General features: G+C 45.7%; 1 protein-coding gene across 2 annotated transcripts; it reads right to left on the reverse strand.

The window, feature by feature from the left end:
• On the reverse strand, positions 1-18,989 carry LOC120812702 (CCR4-NOT transcription complex subunit 4-like). Of its 2 annotated transcripts, none has more exons than XM_040168874.2 (13): positions 18,568-18,989; positions 16,726-16,948; positions 16,241-16,438; positions 15,938-16,024; positions 12,095-12,196; positions 11,793-11,918; positions 11,528-11,652; positions 11,243-11,449; positions 4,952-5,009; positions 4,605-4,860; positions 3,258-3,764; positions 2,893-3,126; positions 1-1,884 (listed from the first exon to the last, which is right to left on the reverse strand). In XM_040168874.2, the coding sequence occupies exons 2-13, from the start codon at positions 16,897-16,899 to the stop codon at positions 1,553-1,555; spliced, it is 2,406 nt and encodes an 801-aa protein (XP_040024808.2). In that variant the 5' UTR covers positions 16,900-16,948; positions 18,568-18,989; the 3' UTR covers positions 1-1,552. The 2 variants fall into 2 exon arrangements, with proteins under 2 accessions (XP_040024808.2, XP_077953477.1); XM_078097351.1 differs by having other exon boundaries at positions 18,427-18,581.
• Between the last annotated feature and the right edge of the window lie 7,079 nt (positions 18,990-26,068).

The raw sequence follows: 26,068 nt of genomic DNA on the forward strand, positions 1-26,068 counted from the left end.
TCCAGAGTTTTCAGTTTTATTTACGGTTCATTTTTTCAGACCTGCAGAGGACAGTTCACTTTCTTTAAGCGTCTCAATTTTGTTTTTGTTTTTTTTCCCCCGCGCAACATCATGTTAAAACCCACGGAAGGACTCTGTTGGCTTCTCCTGAATGAGTTTGTTCATTTTTGTGAAATACTGTTAAATAGGGAACAGCAGGAGGGGAGGTGTAGGGGAGGGGGGCAGGGGGGCAGGGGGTTAGGTATGAGAGAGAGAGAGACAGAATATCAGAATTAAGACTTCAATAAAAAAAAATTAAAAAGGAAAAAAGCGGTGGTCGGAGAGGTTGATCTCGAATCCTAGAGGCTGAACGCTCCCTAAATCACTACTACAGTACGTGGTATTGTCTTGCAGCACCTTACTTTGGGACATACGGTCACTGCAGTCACATACAATATTGCATATTTCCCAGCAACCATTGACGCTAGACTCCTCCTGCCATCACTCCTGCCTCTCATCTGTCCATGTTAAGGCCTCGTTCAAGCCCCCGTGTGCCAAACAAAGGGACCTGCTTGCTGCCCTCGTTAGTCATTTCTGACGTATCCTCCTCCAAGCAGGCATCGTGCCATCTACATGGTGGCCGTCCGTGTCAGGGCTAGTTACTGTAGGTACCACACAGTGGCACTGTGAGCAAGACTCCAACCCTAGTGCTGAGAATGTGCCACAATCTCCCAGAGCCCGGCGCCCCGCGGTTAGGCACTGCTCTATCCTCTGATACAGAGGTTCAGCAAAATCTCCTCTAGCGGGGCGGGGCCTCTAACTGCAAAGTGGGCCGGGAGGGCTCTGAAGCCGGCCGCCTGTCTCCCTACCTGACAGGGAGCTCCGTACATAGCCTGAGCCCTGGGTCCACCGGTACCGTCACCATTCGCTCTCTGATTAACCAGTTCTCAGCTGTGCCAAAACCTATTTCTCTGAGTGTGTGTGAGTGTCACCTCATCAGCTATGAGGGTTAAACACTCTACAGTCTCCTGTTAAGGTGGGTGGGGAGGATGAGGGTATTTGGGGCAAAGCTTCAAGAGCAGATTCACAGCTTGCTTCATTCCTCGAAAACGCATCGTGACTTCAACTTTCAAAAAACACAAAATGTTTTTCATGAATAATCATTTGCTACTTTTTTTCAAAATGGTCTCCCTTCAGTAATCTGTTTCTTGGTCAGTTTGTAGAGTTAACTCTTGTGTCACTGATGGGCGCTCGAAGCCACACCGTTTCTTGTGCTCTCCGTTAACAGCGAGCCGAGCGATGAACCCCGCGTCACGCCCACAGATGTGTCTAATGAGTTGTAATGGTGGTAGCAGGTAAAGGTTACCAACACTTGTGCACAAATAAAAACAAACAGGCATTCGGAGCAGACAAAAGGAGGAAGAGAAAAGAAGAAAGTGTGTTTGTTACTTTGTTAATCATTTTCCATTCTCTGCAGATTGGTGTGTATTGCATTGAGGGGAGGGAGGCGGGGTTACAGAGTGAGTGGGTATAATGTGGTAGTGGGAGTGGGGGGGTGTTTGCTGGAGTCTGTTCAGTGACGGTCCACAGGGGCACTCTGTAGCAACTCTGTGGCGGGCTGTCCCGGGGGTCTGAAAGCGGTCTGGAAGCCGGGTGGAGGTGAGTGGAACTGGCTGGCGGGATTGGCTGTGGTCGGGGCCAGGTAGGGAGCCCAGCCGCCGGCGGCTCTGTGGTGGAGCGGGAGGTGGGCGTCCAGGAGGCCGCTGTGGTTGGGCTGGAGTGGAGTTGGCACCGTTGAGCTGGCCGGGCTGTCCATCTCTGTGAGCGCCTGCAGGGACTTGAGCCAGTGTGGTGGGTTATCGTCCTGGAGACAGTCTAGACTGTTGCCTGCTGAGGCCGGGATGCCTAAGGCGGGGGTGGGGCAGATAAGCATAACAGCATTGTAGTAAATACAAACAATGTGATCGATTTACATGACACAAAAAAGTGACTTTATGTCAACTCATTCAAAACAACTGTACTTAAAAAATAATTTTGACTGTGTAAAGTTGATTTTGGTTTAAGAAAATGTAAAGTTTGGGGGAACTTTTTTTAATCCTACAAGCATTTTTACAATTGTTTTTAATCTTGTAATTAGATCTTTAACTAACTGCTGTTTTTTATTCTTCATGAAACCTGCAATTATTATCATGATTAATCAAAAGATTTGCATATGCCATTAAATAAAATCATGTTGCTGGAATATTTATATTAATATAAAGAAAAAGATCACCTCTAGTTTCAATACTGCATATGAGGTAATTTCTTGCTGTGCAGACAGCACCACTGGTGAGAGCCTGTAAAAGGCTGACAAATGGAGAGTGCTTTCTGCTGAGAGTCCCCATTTCCAAACTCGACTGTGTAAAAGATTTATCAATTACTCAAATGTACCAATTATTGAGCAAACGTTCAGTCACCTTTAAAATTATTGTTTAATATTAAGTCCAAAACAAAATTTTACAAAGAGCTAAAATGACTCACTTATTAATTAATAACCTGTTTTTAGATGCTGAATCTGACCAAATGTATAATATTTGATGGGTCCAGTGGCTCCAGTATAATAATTAGTTTGCTGTTGGCTTGTATTTTAGTATACTCAACGTACAACTTTGAAGTGCTTGAGGAAGTTCTGATGAAAAATGCTCACCATTTACTTGCATCTTCATAGACCAAGCAATAAATTGAGCAAATATGCAGCAGATGGACAGCTATGAAAATAATATTTGCAACTAAAATTGTATTTACTATTATATAAAACAGCAGCTGCATCCGACAAATGATTGGCATTTTTGCTTTATAAATGATTTACACAATAATCCAATATCCAAAATATTGTTGTTTGATTTTCTTACTCATTTAAATAAAATTCTCTACCTGTGATGATAGCAGGGTCCATCCAACTGGCTGAGCTGTCCCAGCTCAGGCTGTGTGAGATGCCTGCTGGCCCCACCGGCCCACCAATGTGGTTTACACTGTTGGAGGACGAGGAGGATGACGAGGAAGAGGAGTTTGGGAGGCCCCCGAAATTGATATTGATGTTGGGCAGGAGCGCTCTCAGGCCGTCCTGCCACTCTTTCACATTTAAGCCGTCTATAGAGCCACTATTTTCTGCATGAGGAGAAGAAAACAAACAAGGTTGTCAGTTCGGGTGCAGCAGCAACACATCTGATCTCCATTTTAACGTGAGACTGCTCACACAGGGCAGAGAAAGGTGCGGTGGCAACATAGATGTCTGGTACCTGAGATGGGGATCCCTCCCAGCCCTGTGTTGTGCTGAAGGGGCAGATTCAGGTCCAGGAAATTACTGTGTGAGGCAGCACTAGCTGAGTGGTTCAAGTGTGTGAGGTTATTCCGTGTCGGGACGCCCATCCAGGGGTGTCTGGCGGCTGGCTGCTGCTGCTGACTGGCCGGGCTGTTCTGGCTGCCGGGGAAGCTGAAGGAGCTGTAGATGGCTCTGTGGTGGAGCGGGGGCAGGCGTGGCATGCTGCTGGGGAAGTGGTGTGGGGTGCCGGGGTTGGGGTTGAATGGAGACAGGCCGAGTCCATGGTTGTTCCCACCGTGGGGGAGGAGCCCCGGGGAAAAGGGGCTCTGATCCTGCACAGACAGCTCCTTCTCTATCAGGTCAGCCAAGGCCTTGCGAGTGACGTCGAAGGGGTCGAAGCCCAGATCGTCATCCTGCTGTTTGCTGGACGAGCCGAAGCCGAAGGCCGCCTGCCAGTCTGTGGAAGAAGACACTGGTATTGTGTCTGCGAGGAGAGACACACACACACGTTACAGGAGCTGTCTAAGTGATTAGTTTCAATGGAGCGTGTTCACATTAAATCACACATGTGCAGTCTGTTAAATTAATGTGTCGTTTTCAGCTGTGTGCAAGTCAAGGTGTTCAGAAGGTTTCCGTCCATAACCTTTAATGCCCCACAGAACACATAGAAGTAACTGGAGCAAAGGAACGTTGCATCCAGTCTGTCAGTCTGCGAGAGGCTTCTTTCACAGAAATAAGCAAGTACATATGTGAATATATGATGAGAATATTTAGTGACTTCTTTATTTGCTTTCATGCTTTCACAGCTGATAGACTAAAATATTGTGACAGACGCCGGAAGAAATGAACAGAATACACATGTGACTATAGTCAGATGTATCTTAATCTGTATCTAAATTAAACTGCTATGAATTTATCCTGGATTATGAATTTAACTTCTTCACACTTGTGGAATATTATCTAACAAGCTTTGATAGGTCAGTATGTGCTTCCATGTGGGTCAATCTGTTATTTCATTTGTGGAGCAGGTGAGGTGTTCATCACAAGTAACTATGGTGATCTACCCCGGCCAGATGTACGACTGAAAACAGTGAGTTAACCCTCAAGTTACTTCGCTACAACCAGAACCTGCTTCATAGCACAGGCCTCGAATCAATTCCAGACACACTTCATTGGTTTTTAAGAGGGCAACTGAAATTCCTTTTAGAGGCTCTGATCTTAGAAGGATCCTGATAGATAGAATATAAGTGGCTTCATAATATTTAAAGCACATAATTGCGCTCTCTTGCACTAAAGTTGAATGTTGTGTTTAATCTTCCCTTACCTGATGCAAAGAGGCTCTGTGGTTCGGGGGTCATAGGCCAGTCAGAGTTGCCGCGAGGGGAGCTGGGGAAGGGGGGCAGGCCAGCGGGGAGCGGGTTAGGATGTCTGAAGTTACTGTTGTCTGAAAACAGCGACTGGGACTCAGCGGCTGCTCCCTCGAAGGGTGAACGGACTGCGAGGTCTGACACGCTGATGGGCACCACGAGGCTGGGCTTGGTTAAACCAGGGGGAGGAGAGGGAGAGTCGCTGGTGGGCACCTGGTAGAAAAAAAGAGAGGAGAGGCATTTGTGAGATTGCCCTGGATCACCTTCACTTCAAAGTAAAAAAACAGGAGTTGAGGCTGTTCACCTGTTGTAAAGTCTCTCCATTCACCATACCGATGGACTCTGGGAGTTTGTCACTGGGACTGTGGATAAACAAGCAAAGAATTCAGATATCAAGATATGATGAGCAAAAGCAATTCCTAAAAAACAATTTATAGCCATACCAAAAGAATCCCTTTCAATCATTACTCATGACCCACTATTATTGGCCCACGTCTAGTTGTTTTGATTCACAGCTCTGTTCTCACTAATGCCGATCCCACTCTTGATTCACTCTCTAACTATCGCTGCTCTCGCCTTTACTTCTTGAGCCAGACAGGAAGGGGGAATTAAGATTAGGCCTGTCGCAATATGCGATAAAATGACATATCACACACTCTCTGAAATCGCGTGCAATTATTTTTGGTGCTGCGATATTCATTTTACGTGTAAATGAACGTCATCAACACCTAAGGTGACACTGACAGGTGAAGAGAAGCAGTGAACCCAACTAAGGTATAATCTCGCCTAAAACAACAACCATCTGCCCGTCTTTAACCTGAGCTACTGTCGGTTCCTCCAGAGCGGAGCGCGTCACCCTGCTGGCGGTCGAAGCCCCGCGTTAAACCTCCCCGGCTGCCGCGGCGTGCCATTCTGCCGACACATTTTCTGGAACCCGACCGCATCGCACCAAGCCCGATGCTTCGCCCGCTCCGTGTCCCTTGCACTTATTGTTGGAATGCATTAAGCATTTCAAGTATTGTTCTTGGAATCTTCATTTCAACATCTTTTTATTATTCTATTTCTTCCGCGCCACCTTTCAACTGCTTCACACTTTTAAAACCATTCAGCTATTAAAACCATTCAAATATTAAAATATTCAGCTCTTTCCCGGGAGGGGTGCTATGACTTTTCAGCTTTCTAGCTATTAAGCTTGAATTTATATAAATCAGTAATCATGAATATTTCCTTTAAATGGTCTTCCAATGGAGATCGTGTTCAAATCCTCTTAAACTTCTTCAACTTTCAGATTTTTCAGCTTCGCCAATCTTTCAGCTACAGACACCATTTAAACTTTCAAATATTGACACAAGTCTCAACTATTTTATGTTTATATTTTATGCTTGTTGAAATCTATTCTACTTTTTTCATAATCACTGATTATGTTTCACTAGTTCTAGTTCGCTCCGTTTCTGAGTTTTACATGAGTGTGTATTGCGTTTCTTAGAGTGAGAGCTGAAGGGCTAGAGTGTGGGGCAGCGTCAGAATCTGGTTTAAAAAATATGGAACTTTCTTCAGATTAATGAGGGCATGGTTGTGCTGATTGGATTTATGTGTTCATGGAATCCCAGAGTTCTTTAGTTTTGGATTCCTGAGTGTTAAAGTGACACAACCTCTGCTAAAAGCCCCATAGGCTCCAATACAAATCTGCCGACATATTTCTCAAAAAATCCAGAAAGTACACGTTTTGTAAACTGCGACATGAGCCGTATTTATTACCGGACAGACATAAAAAAGAAAAACTCCATGCGTTCGGTAGAGTCTTGGGTCTCGCACAAACGTCGTATTTTTTAGATAGCTGTTATAGTTTTGCGCTGAATGTCATTTGTTTGAGGTGTGGATTCTGTGTAACTCGCTGTCCTGTCTCTGCCCTTTGCAGCAGCTCGTTAATGAGCCCAGGTGCGTCGTTGCCGTGGTTTCTCGCACTCACACGCTGCAGGATCTCTGTCTGTGACTCACAGCTGCTCCTATTACCTGATTAGTGGAGTCACATGACGCAGCTATGCTTTCTGTCAACAGACCAACATGATGAAGACGCAATGAAAGCCTCAATGATTATCTGTACCTTAACCATGAAGCTCAGAATGAAACGTTTTTGTTGAAATACGTATTGCTCTTTCAAATACTACTACAACCACTACGAATATTACTAGTACTTCTAGTAGTACAACTGATACTTCTACCATACTACTAGTATTTCTACTGCTATTAATACTACAACTACTACTCAGGAATCAGGATCAGGAATCAGGAAACATGTATTAGCCAAAATATGTCAAACATACAAGGAATTTGTCTTGGCGGTTAGTGCGCGACAGTAGACAGACAAGACAACAGTGCACAAGTAATAAAATAAAGTGGGATGAAATGCTAATGCAATGGGTTAGTAGAATAAGGCTAAGGCTATGGGTTAGTATAAAACAAGGGAATAAAGTTAAAAAAATTTAAATATTAAAAAGTTAAAAAGAAAAATATTAAGCATAAAGTGCACTAACGAACAAGTAACAGACAAGAGACAAAGTGACAAGTGACAAAGTGATGAATTGCAGTTAAAGTGGCATGTGCAGTATGAGGGGGAGTGACCGGTGGAGTGTTATAGTCAGGCAGTGGGGGACCGGGCTCTGTTGATGAGCCCGACTGCCGACGGGAAGAAACTGTTCGTGTGGCGGGAGGTCCTTAGTCCTGATGGACCTCAGCCTCCTCCCAGATGGAAGGGGCACAAACAGTTTTTGTCCGGGGTGAGCGGGGTCGGCCGCGATCTTTTTAGCTCGCTTCAGAGACCTGGAAGCGAACAAGTCCTGCAGGGACGGCAGATTGCAGCCGATCACCCTCTCTGCAGAGCGGATGACCCGCTGAAGCCTGCCCTTGTCCTTGGCTGTGGCTGCAGCGTACCAGATGGTGATGGAGGAGCAGAGGATGGACTCGATGATGGCCGTGTAGAAGTGGACCATCATCGTCTTTGGCAGGTTGAATTTCTTCAGCTGCCTCAGGAAGATCAACCTCTGCTGAGCCTTCTTGGTGATGGAGCTGATGTTCAGCTCCCACTAGAGGTCCTGGGTGATGATGGAGCCCAGGAAACGGAAGGAATCCACAATAGTGACAGGGGAGTCACACAAGGTGATGGGGGAGGGTGGGGCTCTGTTCCGCCGGAAATCCACAACCATCTCCACTGTCTTTAGAGCGTTGAGCTCCAGGTTGTTCTGGCTGCACCACGACACCAGATGGTCAGACTCCCACCTGTAGGCGGACTCGTCCCCACCAGAGATTAGTCCAATGAGGGTGGTGTCATCCGCAAACTTCAGGAGCTTGACGGACTGGTGGCTGGAGGTGCAGCTGTTGGTGTACAGGGAGAAGAGCAGAGGGGAAAGAACGCAGCCTTGGGGGGAACCGGTGCTGATGGTCCGAGAGGCTGAGACATGTTTCCCCAGCTTCACGTGCTGCTTCCTGTCAGACAGGAAGTCTGTGATCCACTTGCAGGTGGAGTCGGGCACGTGCAGCTGGGAGAGTTTGTCCTGCAGCAGAGACGGGATGATGGTGTTGAAAGCAGAGCTGAAGTCCACAAACAGGATCCTGGCGTAGGTTCCTGGGGAGTCCAGATGCTGGAGGATGTAGTGGAGGGCCATGTTGACAGCATCGTCCACAGACCTGTTGGCTCTGTAGGCGAACTGCAGGGGGTCCAGGAGGGGGTCAGTGAGGGACTTCAGGTGGGTCAGGACTAGCCGTTCAAAAGACTTCATGACTACAGAGATCAGGGCGACGGGCCTGTAGTCATTGAGTCCTGTGATCCTGGGCTTCTTGGGGACAGGGATGATGGTGGAGGCCTTGAAGCAGGCTGGTACGTGGCATGTCTCCAGGGAGGTGTTGAAGATGTCAGTGAACACCGGAGACAGCTGGTCAGCACAATGCTTCAGGGAGTGAGGGGAAACGGAGTCCGGACCGGCTGCCTTACGGGAATTTAGTCTTCTAAAGAGCCGGTTAACGTCTCTCTCCAGAATAGAGAGGGTCGTTGCTGGTGGGGGAGGGGAAGGTGATATAGATGAAGAGGCGTGAGCACCTGATGGGCTGGGGGAGGGAGGGGAGGGGGAGTGCAGCAGGTTGGTGGAGCTGTGGGGGATGGGATCAGGACATTGTCTTTCAAATCTGCAGTAGAACTCATTGAGCTCGTCTGCCAGGCGGAGGTCATTCATGGAGTGGGGGGTTTTTGGCTTGTAGTTGGTGAGGTGTTTGAGGCCTCTCCAGACCGAAGCAGAGTCACTTGCTGAGAACTGGTGTTGGAGTTTCTCAGAGTACAGTCGTTTAGCATCTCTCACCGCCTTGCTAAACTTGTATTTTGCCTCTGTGTACAAGTCTTTGTCCCCACTCCTAAATGCCTGATCCTTCTGCAGGCGTAGTGTTCTGAGCTCCGCTGTGAACCAGGGTTTGTCGTTGTTGTAACTCACCCTGGTGCATGATGGTACACAGCTGTCCTCACAGAAGCCGATGTAGGAAGTTACAGCCTCTGTGAACTCATCCAGACTGTCAGTAGCAGTCCTGAAAACATCCCAGTCTGTGCAGTCAAAGCACGCCCGAAGATCCTCCAGCGCCTCACTGGTCCACTTCTTGAATTCCCTCACCACAGGTTTGCAGAGCTTTAGTTTCTGCCTGTATGCAGGAAACAGATGGACCATGACGTGGTCATAGTGTCCCAGTGCAGCAGAGGGACGGCGTGATAAGCCCTGCCTACTGTGGTGTAACAGTGATCCAGCGTGTTCTCCTCTCTGGTGGGCATTTAATAAACTGTCTGTATTTAGGAAGTTCGTGGGTGAGATTTCCACCATTTGGGTGTTAAAGTCCCCGAGGACAATGACTAAAGAGTCCGGGTTGGTCCGCTCCACACGCCGTATCTGGTCGGCGAGTGTCCGCTGTGCCTCGTGCACGTTGCCCGGCGGCGGCATGTAAACACCGACCAGGATGAATGAAGCGAACTCACGGGGGGAATAAAAGGGTTTGCAGTTGATGAAAAAAGTTTCCAGATCAGGAGAACAGTGTTGTAGGATCACCATTACGTCGTTGCACCAGCTGTTGTTGAAGTAGAAGCAGATTCCTCCACCCTTTGTCTTGCCGGAGAGCTCCGTGTCGCGGTCCGCTCGGAGCAGCTGGAAGCCCGCCAGCTGGAGCGCGGAGTCCGGTATCGATCCGCAGAGCCACGTCTCCGTGAAGCACAAGACGGAGGATGTAGAGAAGTCTCTGTCTCTCCTCATCAGCAGCTGAATTTTGTCCAGTTTGTTGCACAGTGAGCGCACGTTGGAGAGAAAGATGCCTGGCAGCGGAGTGCGAGAACCACGCCTGCGGAGTCTCACCAGCGAGCCGGCCCGTTTTCCTCTCCTACGGCGTCTCACCACGTGACGAAAGGTGAGCGCACCTTTGACTATAATGTCCAGTAATTCCACGGAAGAAAGCAGGAAAGTTGGAAGTAACTCCGCTGGAGTTGTTCCACGGATGTTCAAGAGCTCATCTCTGGTGAAAGAGCTCCGGGAATCGCAGCAGCAAACGTAATTAACAACAAAAACAACAAAAAACGAAGCGCACCGAAGCACCGTGGCGGCCATCAACGGCGCCATCTTGGAAGTTGAAAGTACTAATGGATTGGAATTGGAAGTACTAATGTTATTACAAATACTACTATGGCTAATAGTATTAGTATTACAGCTGTTTCTACTGCTATTGATACTAAACCTACTATTACTTCTTCTACTGCTAGTACTATGAATACCACAATTAAAACTGTAACTAATACTACTACTATTACTACAAACAATTTAAAACCTCTTTTTATTCATCTTAGGTTTTGTTATTTCTGTATTTTTTAAATTCATTTAAGCTCCTGCAACTTCTGTATTTTTTAGAAATTCTATTGAAATTTAGCTTCACATTTCTGTATTTTCAGCAGCATCAAATAATTTCGGCTTTTCTTATGCCTGTATTAACAGCAATGTTTTAATATTCATTTCTGTATTTTTTTGCAATTTCTCAAATTTGTTTCAGCTGTTTTCAGCAAATCTATTGAAATTCATTTCAGCTTCTCCCATTTCTGTATTTTCAGCAATTTCAAATTAATCTGATTTTCTATTATCTGTAATTTAAGCACATGTATTAAAATTCCCTTCAACTTTCTGTATTTTCAACATATTTCTGAAGTTCATTTCAGCTTTCAGCAGAAAATGCATTTTCTAGTTAATTTTTTTGTTTTATTTAGATAGGATATATTTTTTCACATTCTGATTCTAATGTCTAACTATTTTGCGACAAATAAAACATTCTTTGTAATTTGAAACAGCGCACTTTTATTACTATGCTATTATACTGTCAGTATACTGTTCAGTGCCATGAAATGTTTTGAAGATTGCAATAATATCGCAATAAATGTTGGTGCAATAATCGCACAACAAAAATTTGATATTGTGACACCCCTATTCATGAGCCCTATTCATGAGCGAACCAATAATATGATGAAATATTATTCCTTCAACAGAACAAGTTTTTGTTGGAGCCATCGTCCAGGAGGAGGTCAGATTACCTGTTGCTGTCACAGTTGGAGGAGAAGGGGGACAATGCTGAATGCTGACCAGGAACTAGATCCGTTTCTAGCCCATCTGAAGTGAGAACTTCTTGGTCTAGATAGTCTAGCAGCGGAGGAGACTTGCGGTCCTCTGAGACTCCGTTGGCCATTTTGTTGTGTCCTGACAGGGTCGGCCACCCATCTTTACCGTTGGTACTGTTGGATCTGTCACAAAACCCGGAAAATCTAACTCAGCACAAGTGGACGCATTAAGAAAAAAAACACTTAAAAAAAGAAAACTACCTCTGTGTGGAGTTGGGTTTACCCTTTGACTTCTCTGTTCCACATGCGGGAGGTTGTAAAAAGCTAGGGTTAATTTTATAGAGGTCTTGGAGGAGTTTCTGCTCATACTCTTGATGTTTCCCTGCCTAGAAAAAAAAAAAAAATTAGGACACAACATGAATCAGCAATAATCCTTTCAATAACACACAGAACCTCGACGACAAATATGCACACAAAGGTAGAGCAACGATTGAATCCATATTTTAGAGAGAGAAAAAGATTTTACCTGCATTTCCTCTTTAGTAAAGCTAGCTGCTTCATCTCCCAGCTCGTGTAGATACATACAATCAGGTTTGGGGCACTGCATACTTTTAAGGAAGTAACTGCAGTACTTTGTTGTGCCTAAAGAAGCCTGTAACAGTGAGACCAAAGAGAAGAAAGGAGAAGCAATGGTGATGTAGAATTCTTTTAGGAACTTTTGGTTTAATCTTAATATTTTTAACATTACAGGTTGTTTAATAACAGGAAGACACAACTTTTATGCAAATGTGATTGATTACCAGACCATGCATTTGCTAAACTTCTCACCTTCAGTGTTCTGCCATCAACAACCACATTGTTCACACATTGTATTGCTCTCAAAGCATCTTCAGAGCGGATGTAAGTGACATAAGCGCTGGCACTGGGCCCCTGAAAAAACAAATGACATAAACTCACAAGTTCAACACATCTACTGAAGCGGTTATCGTGAGATTGCAACAAAAAATAAAATGAAGCACTGTTAAAGCTGTTGGGCGGGATGGGCCACATGCATGCACACTCACACACATGTCCCCACATTAGTGACTCTAAAAAAGGAGATAACAATCTGACGTTATAAGCCCAAAACTTCCCATCATCCAATCATCCTCCTCCTGTTCAGAGACTCAAAATGCTGTTTGTGTGTAGACGAAAGCCTGAAGCGCATCTAAGCAGCTAAATACTGGTGTTTTGTGGACACAGCTTTAGTTCGAATATGGTTTAAAACATATAGAGTGAGAGCACATCCTGTCATCTTTTTTTTTTTTTTACTCACTTTTTATTTTGTTTTCAACAACATGACAACGTGCATTTTCAAACAGTCACTTTCTATATCCATTTTACAGTTGTATGTAGTCTTGGTACACATGATATTCAGGTGTTATGTACAAAGCACAAAAAGAACATCAAATGGCGGTCACTCCAACAGAAAGGTTAAAATAAAAACAAAGAAATAAAATCAGGAGATGAATAAATAATAGTTGTCCACCCCTGAACGTTGTTTTGTCGGTGCCGCATATGCGCACAAGATATGTGCACAGAGAAAGTTAGCAGGTCACAATTCAGCTGGAGGGCTGAGCAACATACGGTAATAACCCTCATTGTATCAGTAATGCTGGGACAGGACCCCATCGTTTTGTAAAGATAGGCTTTTGGAGCCGTAATGAATATGTTATTTGTTCCATTTGATAGATGTCCAATACCTTTTGGATCCATATATCGTATGTAGGGGGATCCAGCTGTAATCATCTGAGAGTTATACCCTTTAGTGCTGCTGTGAGCAGTATGTTTAGAAGGTATTTTTTGGCTCTCCCATCCAGCCCTTCAGGTATTGCTCCCAATAGTGCTACGACGGGGTCTTGTTGGATGTCCTGTTGGAATATCTCTCTGAGGGCATCAAAGACCTCCCTCCAGTAAGCACTTAACTTGGGGCATAGCCACAATATATGTGTATGATTGGCAGCATGTGTTCCACACTTCTGCCAGCACAAGTTGGAGTGTGCCCATCTTGGCTAATATGTTCTGAAGAATCTGGTAATTATTTTCCATTTAAATATTTGAGTTTGAAACCAAGTGTGCCTTTGTGGTGATTTCCTCCCATGTATTCTGTGGTATGATCCTGTTCATCTCCACCAGGGAATTATGTGTATTCATAGATAGAAAGAGGTTATATAGCTCACTTATTGTTTTCTTATATTCGTTTCCCATCTGTATCTCTATTAGAAATTACTGATTATGTTTCACTAGTTCTTCGCTCCGTTTCTGAGTTTTACATGAGTGTGTATTGCGTTTCTTAGAGTGAGAGCTGAAGGGCTAGAGTGTGGGGCAGCGTCAGAATCTGGTTTAAAAAATATGGAACTTTCTTTGGATTAATGAGGGCATGGTTGTGCTGATTGGATTTATGTGTTCATGGAATCCCAGAGTTCTTTAGTTTTGGCTTCCGTTGTGTTAAAAGTGACACAACCTCTGCCAAAAGCCCCATTGGCTCCAATACAAATCTGCCGACATATTTCTCAAAAAATCCAGAAAGTACACGTTTTGTAAACTGCGACCTGAGCCGTATTTTTTACCGGTCAGACATGAAAAAAAAAAACTCCATGCGTTCGGAAGAGTCTTGGGTCTCGCACAAACGCCGTATTTTTTAGATAGCTGTTATAGTTTTGCGCTGGTTCCCATTTGTTTGAGGTGTGGATTCTGTGTAACTCGCTGTCCTGTCTCTGCCCTTTGCAGCAGCTCGTTAATGAGCACAGGTGCGCCGTTGCCGTGGTTACTCGCTCACACGCTGCAGGATCTGTCTGTGACTCACAGCTGCTCCTATGACCCGATTAGTGGAGTCACATGACGCAGCTATGCTTTCTGTCAACAGACCAATATGATAAAGACACTCGCCCCCCCTCCCCCCTCCCCCCTCCACCCTGACCTCTTCTCACTGTTTATCACTCAGTCAGTCAGTATGTCTGTCTAATTCTCCTCCTCTCTCTCTCCCTCTATCTCTTCCTCACCACCCCTCCCTTCCTCACCCTCTCACCCTCCATCTATCTACACCCCCCCACCCCACCCAATCCAATAATTTCAAAATAAAAGCCCCATGGAGGGAATTCTTACTGTAATGTTTGTGATGAGGCCTATTAATTAAAAACTTCTTAGTTTGAATAACAAACATTCTGTCTCCCAACCCCCCTCACCCAATTCCATCATTTCAAAATAAAAGCCTCAATGATTATCCGTACCGTAACCATGAAGCTCAGAATGAAGCGGTTTTGTTGAAATACGTATTGCTTTCAAATACTACTACAACCACTACGAATATTACTAGTACTTCTAGTAGTACAACTGATACTACTACCATACTACTAGTATTTCTACTGCGATTAATACTACAACTACTACTAATGTTATTACAAATACTACTATGGCTAATAGTATTAGTATTACAGCTGTTTCTACTGCTATTGATACTAAACCTACTATTACTTCTTCTACTGCTACTACTCGTAGTACTAGTAGTTAAAACTGTAACTAATACTACTACTATTACTACAAACAATTTAAAACCTCTTTTTATTCATCTTAGGTTTTGTTATTTCTGTATTTTTAAATTCATTTAAGCTCCTGCAACTTCTGTATTTTTTAGAAATTCTATTGAAATTTAGCTTCACATTTCTGTATTTTCAGCAGTTCTTTCAAATAATTTCGGCTTTTCTTATGCCTGTATTAGAACTATTTTTTGGCTCTCCCATCCAGCCCTTCAGGTATTGCTCCCAATAGTGCTACGACGGGGTCTTGTTGGATGTCCTGTTGGAATATCTCTCTGAGGGCATCAAAGACCTCCCTCCAGTAAGCACTTAACTTGGGGCATAGCCACAATATATGTGTATGATTGGCAGCATGTGTTCCACACTTCCGCCAGCACAAGTTGGAGTGTGCCCATCTTGGCTAATATGTTCTGAAGAATCTGGTAATTATTTTCCATTTAAATTCTGTCCAAGTGTTGGAGTTTGAAACCAAGTGTGCCTTTGTGGTAATTTCCTCCCATGTATTCTGTGGTATGATCCTGTTCATCTCCACCTTCCATCTATGCTTTATTTGTAGGGAATTATGTGTATTCATAGATAGAAAGAGGTTATATAGCTCTTACTTATTGTTTTCTTATCTTCGTTTCTCATCTGTATCTCTATTAGAAACCTTTCCATAGGCATACAATTCACACAATTTCTCCAACCTTGGTGTGTTGTTAGAAAGGTTCTCAGCTGTAGGTATCGGAAGAAATCTGTTTTAGGGAGATTGAAATCCTTCTTCAGCTGCTCAAATGTCTTAAGGTTGTCATCATCAAATAGCTGGTGGAGGTAAGTCAGTCCCATATCTGACCACTTTCTAAAGCCTGTGTTGAAATTGTTAGGTGAAAAAGTCTTTATCGATCCAATGCTCGTTAATAATGAAATTAACTTTACAACCTATAAAGCTGACTGTATTTTGCTCCAGATTTTAAGCGTGTGCTCAGTTCACTCTGCCAGTACTTTTATGGGCGCATCTGAAAAAGGTAAAACTTGCAAGGGCTCTGAGCATGACCCTTTCTCAATGTTGAGCCAGCGGTTGTATGTGTATCCTGTCATCTTGGATCCATATTCTCACCTGTGAACCTGCGTAGGATGTGCTATTGTTGATGACCACTTTATGGATTTTCCCAAATCTCCCAAAATACTCTGGTCGTTTTAGGACCTGTGGACATAATGCAAAAAAAGAAGTATGTATACCACTTATTATAAGGTGCACTGTGAACACAAGACCAACAACTACATCACTCTAAAGGCTTCAGAGGGAAGTTCTATAAAGGGAGACGTGGGCTTTAAAATAATTAAGTATCAAAAGTTATTCGCAATGTTCAAAATAAATCTGGCAGCTGCTGCCTTCAGTTTGTCATCTCAGTGTACTCACCTCCGGCTCGGCGAGTCGCTGTGAGAGCCCAACCACAAACACTAGGTTTCTCTGGACTACTCGGACACTGGCCAGATGCTTTCGGTTTTCTGTCACTTTCTGCTTCTTTTCGTTCTGTTTCTGCTTCTTTTCGTTCTTTATCCTCTGGATCTCTTCCTGTGAGAGCGGCTTGTACACAGCGGGGTCCTCTGGGTACGGCTGCAGAAAAACACAGAAAGGATGGTGATATCCACCACTCTTGTTGTTTATGTGTGGAGTTGTAAAGGATAGTGGGTAACTGAGTAGTAAATATGGAAGCTCAACAGGGCTACCCTGCGGAGGCTGTGAATTGTAAATGATGAGCTGATGATTTAATAAATAGGGATACTCCATAAGTAGTATATCAAATATTTTCTACCCCCTGGTTTTAGCATTGGGAGACTCAACATCCTTGTTCCTTCTGAAGAAAAATCCGAATTCATTGGTGAGGAGTTTCATCTCCTCACCTTTCTGCAGGCAGGGCAGAGGCCGTTCTCATCTGTGCGGATGCGATGCCAACAAAAGCGGCAGATCTGATAGCCGCACGTGCAGGGGAAGAAGTTGACGTCATCAATCTCCAGCGGCTCCATGCACAGAGGGCACTCCATGGGGTCGTCCTTCAGTTCAGGGCTGTGGGACATCCTATGGTGTGGCTTAGGAGAGTGTTGTAGCTGGTCACAGAGCACAGGGCTGAGAAAACAGAAAAGGTTGAGTTCAGGAGCTCCATCATGACATCATTAAAAATAACATCAAGTGAACTGAACTTGATGATTTTATAATAATAATAATTGGCCACCATGACAACGAAGGTCACACTGTTGGGACAGCGATATATATGTACGTTCATCAGAAAAAGAAACATTACACTGACTGTATTGGGGCGACCTAGCTTAACTCCCACTGTCTACCAAAATACTATTGGAATTTAATGACGGATATATAATGTTGAGTTCTTAACAGAACTTGTTACAGAGGTGTTCAATCAACAGAATGATTCTTTGGAAGGTTATGGCGCTGTTGAACTGCACTGAGATTTTTTTCTAATGTTTGGTCTTAAACCACAGAGGATAGATTACATACCGGTAACTGCCCAAAGTATATTTCCGAGCTGAAACAATTAAGAGCTCGATAGAAACACAATTTATGATCATAGGATCTCTTTAAGCAGCATTTCAAAAGATTTTTATTTAAAAAAACATCACATACCTTCATTGCCTATGGCGACTGAGGCTACGGATCACTGATGAAAGCATAACAATATGTATATATTTATAAGCTGGGGGTATTTTTTGATATCTCAGAAAAAATGCAGTGATACGATTTTACTGTAGACACCCTAATTCTTATTTTACTACGGACTCAATTTTAAACATAACAATACATTTGAAGAAGTCCCTGGTTGACTGTGGGAAACTGAAAGGTCAGAGTCCAGCCTTCAAAAATGATCATGAAGTTGACAAGGACTCATAAGGGAAATGCTTCAGACTGCGTTTATTTACCAGCGAAACCTTTCGTTGTTAGCAGTTAAACGCCAGTTTGTTTTCAGCGTGACAACACTGTTACCAACAGTTGAACAAATAACAAACCCAGAGTAATCAAACCTCACCTTTATATTAGATAGCAGAAAAGACTAACATTACGAATACATTTCGCTGACAGATTAACACGTACGGGAGTGTCGCGGTTTTTGCTGCTTCTCTTGCAGAGCTGGTTGGTAAAGTCCTGTGTGGAACCAGAACACCTAACGTTATTTAAGGTTAGCCGGGCTGGTAACTTTAGCGGCACTGTCCACTGGATCGTAACGGTACATTGTGACAGATGTTATTTGACTAACGTTTGGCTAAGCTAACATTAGCCGCGAAATGGTAAAAGAAGCCGGTCCACCGATAAACACGTACTCGGGAGTAATTGTAGGTAACATCACAAACTTGAAATAGACAGAGGTAGTTATTTACTTTGTATTGGCATTAAACGTTCTAAGATATAAATGCCACAACGGTACACCTTATTCTATTACACATAACGCTAGCTAGCATGCTACTTTATCATCGAATGCACAGGATTTTCATGCCAAGCTTAGGATGCGGCCTACACAAGCTAACGGTGAACTAGGAGCAAGTTGTTGGCACTATAAACAACTGACATTGCCAACACGGCATTAAGGTTACCTGGACAGCGATCTGATACACCCGCAATCACTCTAAAGCCGGTCTGAAAAATCGCAACGGACAAAACTGCCTTTTTATTTATCAAGCGAATGGTAGCTGGCTAACCCAGCTAGCAACTTGGCTAACGTTAGCGTTACTTACCCTGTCCGTATTTAGCTTAGGATTCCACTCCAAGGGAGTCACACCGAATTGGGCGGGGACTGCGAGCCAATGTGTCTGAAATGTCAAATCTTCTATAGCCGGTCACTTAAGATAACCGCAGTATTGTTGTTCTGTTGTGATTAAAAGTCTATAGAGAAGTTTTGCCCCTTTCTTTTCTTAGCACAGGGGAGACCATTTACGCTCAAACCACCATCTTAGCTAGCATTAAAGTAGGGAGGAGGGAGCTGTGCAAGTGTTTAGAGCGACGGAGTCTGCGCGCATAAACAGGTCCCTTCTGGGAAATGCAGTTTTTGGCATCTTTGAGCGAGAACGATGGACGTCCTTCCTATAAACGTTTAGAATTTGGCATCTACAATATAACAATGCATCTGTAGCAGTATAGAGGTGCCACCCTTTTGGCAATTAACACCAGGGAGCTGCAATTAGGCGGGCCGCTTTAAAAGTGGCACGCCTCCACCAGCTCTTCCTTTTGCGCCTCTATTCTGTGAGGTGCGTCATTTCCGGGCGACAGAGCGTGCTGCTCTGTGCTCCCGTGGCTCCAGTGGCGTATTTGCTTGGTGAGTGTCCCTCTCAACTTGGTGTTGTGGATACTATCTGATGGCTAACCCTAGTGTGGTCACAGGTAAATGCCAGCGACAGCCAGTGTCCTCTCCCTCCCTCCTCCTGTGTGTAAGCGTGTGTCCTAGAACAGGTATGTGTGCTTTTACGCGAGCAACCAGTTTTACTCTGAACTACTAACTGCACTTTTTCCGTAAGTAGAAGTTGTGTTGATCAGCAGGATGGGGTCGCTGCTGTTTTGTCTATAGTGAAGTTTGTGTCTCCATGCACTCGTCTCCGCTGAAGCTCCACCTCCAGGGAAGCTTCGTCTCCGCGGCGTTCTCCTGACAGCCTTTATCTCCCCCCCTGGAAGCGTTGTCCTACCACACTGCGCTTTGTAGTACTGCGTGTGGTCTGTCTGCAGCTTGATGTGCCGAATATCGGCCGCCACGCCTGGCATCCCCGCTTCATACCGGGCGCCAGATCAGTTCCTTTTTAAACCCTTGTCACGTCTGTGTTTTAACCAGTGCTGTGTCCCTTTTGTATTGTTGCCTGGATGTTATTTTATTGTAATTTTGGAAATTTGTTTTTGTCTTTTTATTTATTTGCTGGAGACTGGTGGTGGCAACGCGAACTGCGTCTCCTGCCTAAAACGAGTAAACTTACCTGTGGGCCTTGTACATTCCTCATTATTTCTCGGGGTGAAATTCCCAGAGTGGCGTTGTTGGTTTTCCTTTAGTTGCATTCCCCTTTTCCACCCTATCCTCGCCACAAACTTGGCGTTGCTGGCAGGACTACTCTTCCTAAAAACAGCTGAGACGTATGTTCATGGTTTTGTTATGTGGTTTAATTTGTTTTAGTTTTTTTGTTAAAGTGTTCGGAGACAGGCAGCGGTTGCCTCTGCATATTGGGGAAATTGGAGACAAAACAGCAGTGGCTCGTAGTGGATCTCCATGAGTTTTTGGTGAGGTGCCTACTACAGGTTTGACTTTTGTGGTTCCTTAGCATCATTTGTAGTGTAGTGCAGTGGTCCCCACCCTTTTTTACCTCACGGACCGGTTTCATGTCAGACAATATTTCGCGGACCGGTCGAGAAAGTCCGGTGGGGGGGGGGGTGTAGTAGTCACGCGCTCTGTGTTCGCTGGTCGGCCGTGCGCGGTAAAAGGACAAGAAAAACGCCTGGTGACGCGTGGGGAATATGTCAGAGGGACGAGGGCACATAATTAGGAGAAAATCCGGTCTTTAGTTCACTGCGCCGTGAGTTAAAGCAGTTGGTGCGTCATCAGCCTAATTGCACCTTGCTTGATGTGAGGGCCGAGGCGATTCGCTGGGAGCGTGAGGGTTTGCCTGGTGGTGTGAGAGGCCGCAGCCAATCTGTCCCGTCAGTATATGGTGTCCAGTATGTTGTTCAGGGTGGCCCACAGGCTGCTGTTCCATCCTCCTCGATGTCTGAAATTAGTGAAATGAGAGAGATGTTAAAGTGTCAGCAAGAGCAACTTAGTCAGCTCATGGGAAGCATTGCTCAGCTGCAGAACTCTAACCAGTACCGTCATCCACCACGGTCTGGCCCCTTGCTTTGTAGGCGTTGTAATGAGCCGGGACACTTTGCACGTGAATGTGATAGGGGGCGTGGTTCTTCTCGTTCCCACTTTCCGTCACGCCCCCTTTTGACTTCTGGCAGGCAGTCTCGCTCCCCTCCGGTGTCGGAAAACTAGTGCCCACCGAACTGCAGAGCCACAGTTTGGGTGGGGCCGCTATTGGCTCACAAGCTGCTTCACGCAACCTGGATGCTTCCAGCTTGATTTCCTCTTGCCCCCAGTTGGATGTGGACATGGGTGGCGTGACGATTCCTTGTCTGGTAGACACCGGCTCCATGGTGTCTAAAATTTCGGAGAGCTTTTTCCATCAACATCTTGAGCCTTGGGGCCATTGGTTGGAGCTTAGAGCTGCCAATGGTCTGACTATTCCATACCTTGGGTATTTGGAGCTGGACGTGCAACTTTGTGGTAAATTGATGCCCGATGTGGTGTCTTGGTGGTGAGGGACCCCCCTGGTGGTGCGCCTTCTTGTGTGCCTGGTGTCTTAGGGATGAATGTGATTCGTAAGTGCTATCAGAAGCTCTTTGGCCAATATGGCGGAGCTTTGTTTTCCCAGGTTTGTGTATCTGCAGCTCCCAAGCCCATCGTGCAGGCACTCCAACAGTGCCATCATGCTAGTGATCTAGCTTCTCAGGACGTTCTAGGGAAAGTGAAGGGCAGGGGTAAGAGGGGTTGGCAGATTCCTGGTGGTGTGATGAAACTTGTGGCTGCCACATGTTCTGAGCAGTATTACGGTTCTTCGGTACTGTTTGAGCCTTTGGAGGTTGGTTCGCATGCGGGGCTTCGTGCTTCCCCATCTTTAGTTCGTGTCATCAGAGGCACAGCGTACATACCTGTCATTAATGTTGGCTGCAACAATGTTGTTTTGTACCCCTGCACTGTTGCGGCACACTGGATTTGGTGAATGTGGTCAGCCTTTCTTCGGGAGTGAATGAGGTTCCATCAGGTGTAGCCACCGTGTCTTCCCAGTCAGCTTCTCCTAGTGTGCAGGAGCAGGTGCGGAGTGTGGATTTGTCATTGTTGTCTGCAGAGGAACAGGGTCCGGTGAGGTCCTTGCTGGAACATTACTCTCAGTTTTCTCAGTTAATGACAGGGATCTAGGTTATACAAATCTAATCCCTCATGACATCCCTTTGATTAATGACACTCCAGTGAAGCAGCGCTATAGGCGCATTCCACCCTCTGAGTATGAGGTTGTGAAGGAGCACATCAACCAGCTGCTCTCATCCAAAGTGATCTGTGAGAGTAGCAGCCCCTATGCGTCCCCTATTGTGTTAGTACGTAAGAAAGATGGTAGCATCTGCATGTGTGTTGACTATCGACAGCTCAATAGTAAGACCCGACGAGATGCCTTTCCTCTGCCCCATATAGAGGAATCTCTGGATGCATTGTGCGGTGCTCGCTGGTTCTCAACCCTCGACTTGGCCAGTGGTTATAATCAGGTGCCTGTCACTGAGGCCGACCGGCCTAAGACTGCTTTCTGTACACCCTTTGGTTTGTTCGAGTGGAACAGGATGCCTTTTGGGCTCTGTAACGCGCCCTGTACATTCCAGGGGTTAATGCAGCGTATCTTTGGTGACCAGCAGTGTCAATCGTTATTGATATATCTTGATGATATTGTCGTGTTTTCCTCTACAGTGGAACAACATATTGAGAGACTCCAGGTGGTGCTGGAGCGTCTAAAACATGAGTGCCTCAAAGCCAAGCTCAGTAAGTGCTTCTTCCTTCGTAAAGAGGTACACTATTTTGGCCATATATTATCAGCTGACGGTGTCTCCACAGACCCAGGCAAAATTGAAGTGGTTGCCAATTGGCCGATTACCACTACTACCGTGGAGCTTCGATCTTTCCTTGGTTTTGCCAGTTACTATCGTCGGTTTGTGGAAGGTTTTGCCAAGCTGGCAGCTCCTCTGCATAGGGCTGTGGCTGAGTCTGGTGGCACAAAGACCCGTAAGGTCGAGCAGCAGTTTTCCAGGTGCTGGACTGACGAGTGTAACCAGAGCTTTGAAACACTGAAAGCTAAGCTCACTACAGCCCCGGTGTTGGCGTATGCCGACTTCACTCTTCCATTCGTTCTTGAGGTTGATGCCAGCTATGGTGGCTTGGGTGCGGTCCTTTCTCAGGCTCAGGCAGGCAAGTTGAGGCCGATAGCCTACGCCAGCAGGGGCCTGCGACTGACCGAAAGGAACATTGTAAACTACAGCTCCATAAAACTCGAGTTTTTGGCCCTTAAGTGGGCCATGACCGAAAAATTCAGAGAATACTTGTTGGGTAATAAATGTGTTGTGTACACAGACAACACCCTAAGCCATTTTTCTTCTGCCAAGCTGGCTGCTACTGAGCAGAGGTGGGCAGCCCAACTAGCCTCTTTTGATTTTGAGTTAAAGTATAGATCCGGAAAGAGTAACACAAACGCTGATGCTCTTTCTCGTCAGCATCCTCCGGGTCCCCAGGATGTCGCAGCAATGCTTCCAGGCACTGCAATGCCAAAGCATTTACAGCAAGCTTTGGGGTTGGGAAAGAGCCTGCAGCCTGGCCACAACAAACTTTCCCTGAACTTCGTCTTTCTCAGCAGAGCTACCTCATACCATACTGAAGGAAATGGTCAGTGTGAGCTGTCACGGCTGTCACCGTGGTCTGTATTTTTCTGTCTTGTCTTGCCTTTACCAAGTAGGCTGTGCGGCCCTGTGGACTGAAGCCCCGCCTACTTCCTGGTTTCGGTGGATCTGTCAGGTTCACTCCAGCTCCACCCATTGGTCCACCCTGTCCCAGCGCACCCAATGGCACGTCACCACCTCAGCCTTACCTCCAGCTCTTAAGGAGAGCCCACCAGTGGTTCACGGCAGCTCGTCATGGCCAGTTGACTTGTGTGCCTCCTATGTGTGTATTTGTGTGCAAGTACTGCGTTTTGGTTCTTGTGTGTTTTTACCAGCACGGGGCTGGCAAAAGGGGGGAGTTAGGGCAAGAGTCGATACTGATTCACCACACATAGTTTTTGTGCCTGTTAGTTTCATAGGTGTAGTGGGTGCTGTGCTCTTTGTGTTTTTTGTTTAAATGTATATTCGGGCATAGTCTTCCTTTTGGGGATCTCTTTTATTTAACTTGGTTTGTCTTTTTCACAGCACCCTCATCCACCCTCCTTTTGTTTGTTGTTACCTGCCTGTCTACCTCTGGTTCCCAATAAACAGTCCCTTTTACAACCGACCAGGTTCTGCCCATATGTTTATGGTCCCCTCACCCCTAGACCACCCGGGGGTCGTAACAGAGCGCTTCAATCGGACGCTCCACAACTTGCTGCATACGCTGCCCGTGTCTCGGAAGAGGGACTGGCATGTGTGTTTACCTCACGTTGTTTATTGTTATAACACGACTCCCCACCAGTCAACAGGAGAGTGTCCCTTTTTCTTGATGTTTGGCCAGGAACCAAGACTGCCAATTGATTTTTTGCTGGGTAGAGTCGAGGCACCCGTTGGTGGGTCAATCCATGAGTGGGTTCAAGAGCACCAAGCGCGTTTGCAGGTAGCCTTTGATGGTGCACAGGAATGCTTGAAACATGCCGCTGATCGGCGGAAGCGGGTCCATGATCAGCATGTTAAAGATTGGCCACTGCAGGAAGGGCAGTGGGTGTTTTAAGCGTGATTTAAGTGCTAGGGGGCCCCAGAAAACCCGATATCGGTGGAGCTCTGAGGTATCGGGTGTTGAGGATGCCTAAAGAGGATGGCTCGGTGTACACTATTACGCCAGTGGATGACGAGACAAAGGTCAGATGGGTCCACCGCACTATGCTTAAGGCTGTTGTTGGAGAGGACTCGCCTGGTCATCATTCTTCTCATGACTTGTCACCCAGGGAAGAACCACCCCAAGAAGAGGGGCCTTCGTTTGAGTATGACTTGTTTGCCATTGACCAACCACCTCATGGTGCCACTCTTGCTATGCCCGCTCTCCCTGTTGTCACCCGCCCCGATTCCGGCAATATGGGCTCACGCCGGACCACACGTCAAACTGCTGGTCAGCACTCGAATGTGCATCGTCTGCCACGGTCCACTGGAAATGCTCAAGCTGTTAATCCCTCTGCCTCTGTGTCTAACTCAGTTTTGGCCTTGTTTAGACCATGGAGTTAGCTCGTCATGTTTGTGTTTTGTTGATCGTCGGAGCGAAGATCCAAGGAGGTGGGGTAGAATGTAGCAGTATAGAGGTGCCACCCTTTTGGCAATTAACACCAGGTGGCTGCAATTAGGCGGGCCGGTTTAAAAGTGGCACTCCTCCACCAGCTCTTCCTCTTGCGCCTCTATTCTGTGAGGTGCGTCATTTCCGGGCGACTAGACGCATGCTGCTCTGTGCTCCCGTGGCTCCAGTGGCGTATTTGCTTTGAGAGTGTCCTTGGATACTATCTGATGGCTAACCCTAGTGTGGTCACATGTAAATGCCAGCGACAGCCAGTGTCCTCTCCCTCCCTCCTTCTGTGTGTAAGCGTGTGTCCTAGAATTGTAAGAATACGTGTTCAAGAATTGGAGCCTGGTTGGGGACATCTGGAAGGATTCAGCCAAACAACTTCTCTCGTTCTGGTAGATTTATTTGTCAGATCACAGGTCAAGTATCAGCGCTGCGTTTGCAAAGGCAGGAGCAGTTCAGGCAGCACACCGGCCGGAAGAACAACTAACTAACATCAGCAAGAACATCATGTTTTATAACCCTTGAAAGACAGAGAAGGAAAGATTTCTATTGGCCCTAAACTGGCGTAGAGGAGGACCTTCCACCTCCCGCATCTAAAGATCCGGTCACATCCAATGTCCGGACTCCTAACGTAACATAAACATCAACGAACAGAGTGTGTATGTTGAATAGTGTTGGTGTGTCTCTAAACCCCCCTTTGGCTGGCACATCTGCTAGTTGACCTGCAGATCTTGCATTCCTCAGCCAGGACAGTAACTGACTCCCCATCCTGTCAGACTCGTGTCTGCCTGCTCGGCACATCCTGCTCCCCCCTTACCTAACTCTTAAATCAAGAAAAGACAGCGAACCCCCAACTAAGCCCATGAAAAGAACATTTGATTATGAATTTCCCCTTTTTACATAATTCATTATGTAAACCCCAAAAAAATCAAAAGAAACTACTAATCTAAACGCTAAAAATCTATATCAGTGAATACGGGTGAATGCAGCAGTCATGGAAATCCCTAAACAGTACAAAAAATACTAGAAAGTCTACACTACACCGAGTATAATAGACACAGAATACATCCTAGCCTAAAAATATAACACCATCTACTTGTATGCATCCACTATATATGATGTGTGCAACAGTTAGCAGATCACGCGGACAGGAATGTTGAACCTAAAAGGAT

Source organism: Gasterosteus aculeatus, chromosome Y, assembly GCF_964276395.1.
Source record: "Gasterosteus aculeatus chromosome Y, fGasAcu3.hap1.1, whole genome shotgun sequence".
Taxonomy (NCBI): Eukaryota; Metazoa; Chordata; class Actinopteri; order Perciformes; family Gasterosteidae; genus Gasterosteus; species Gasterosteus aculeatus.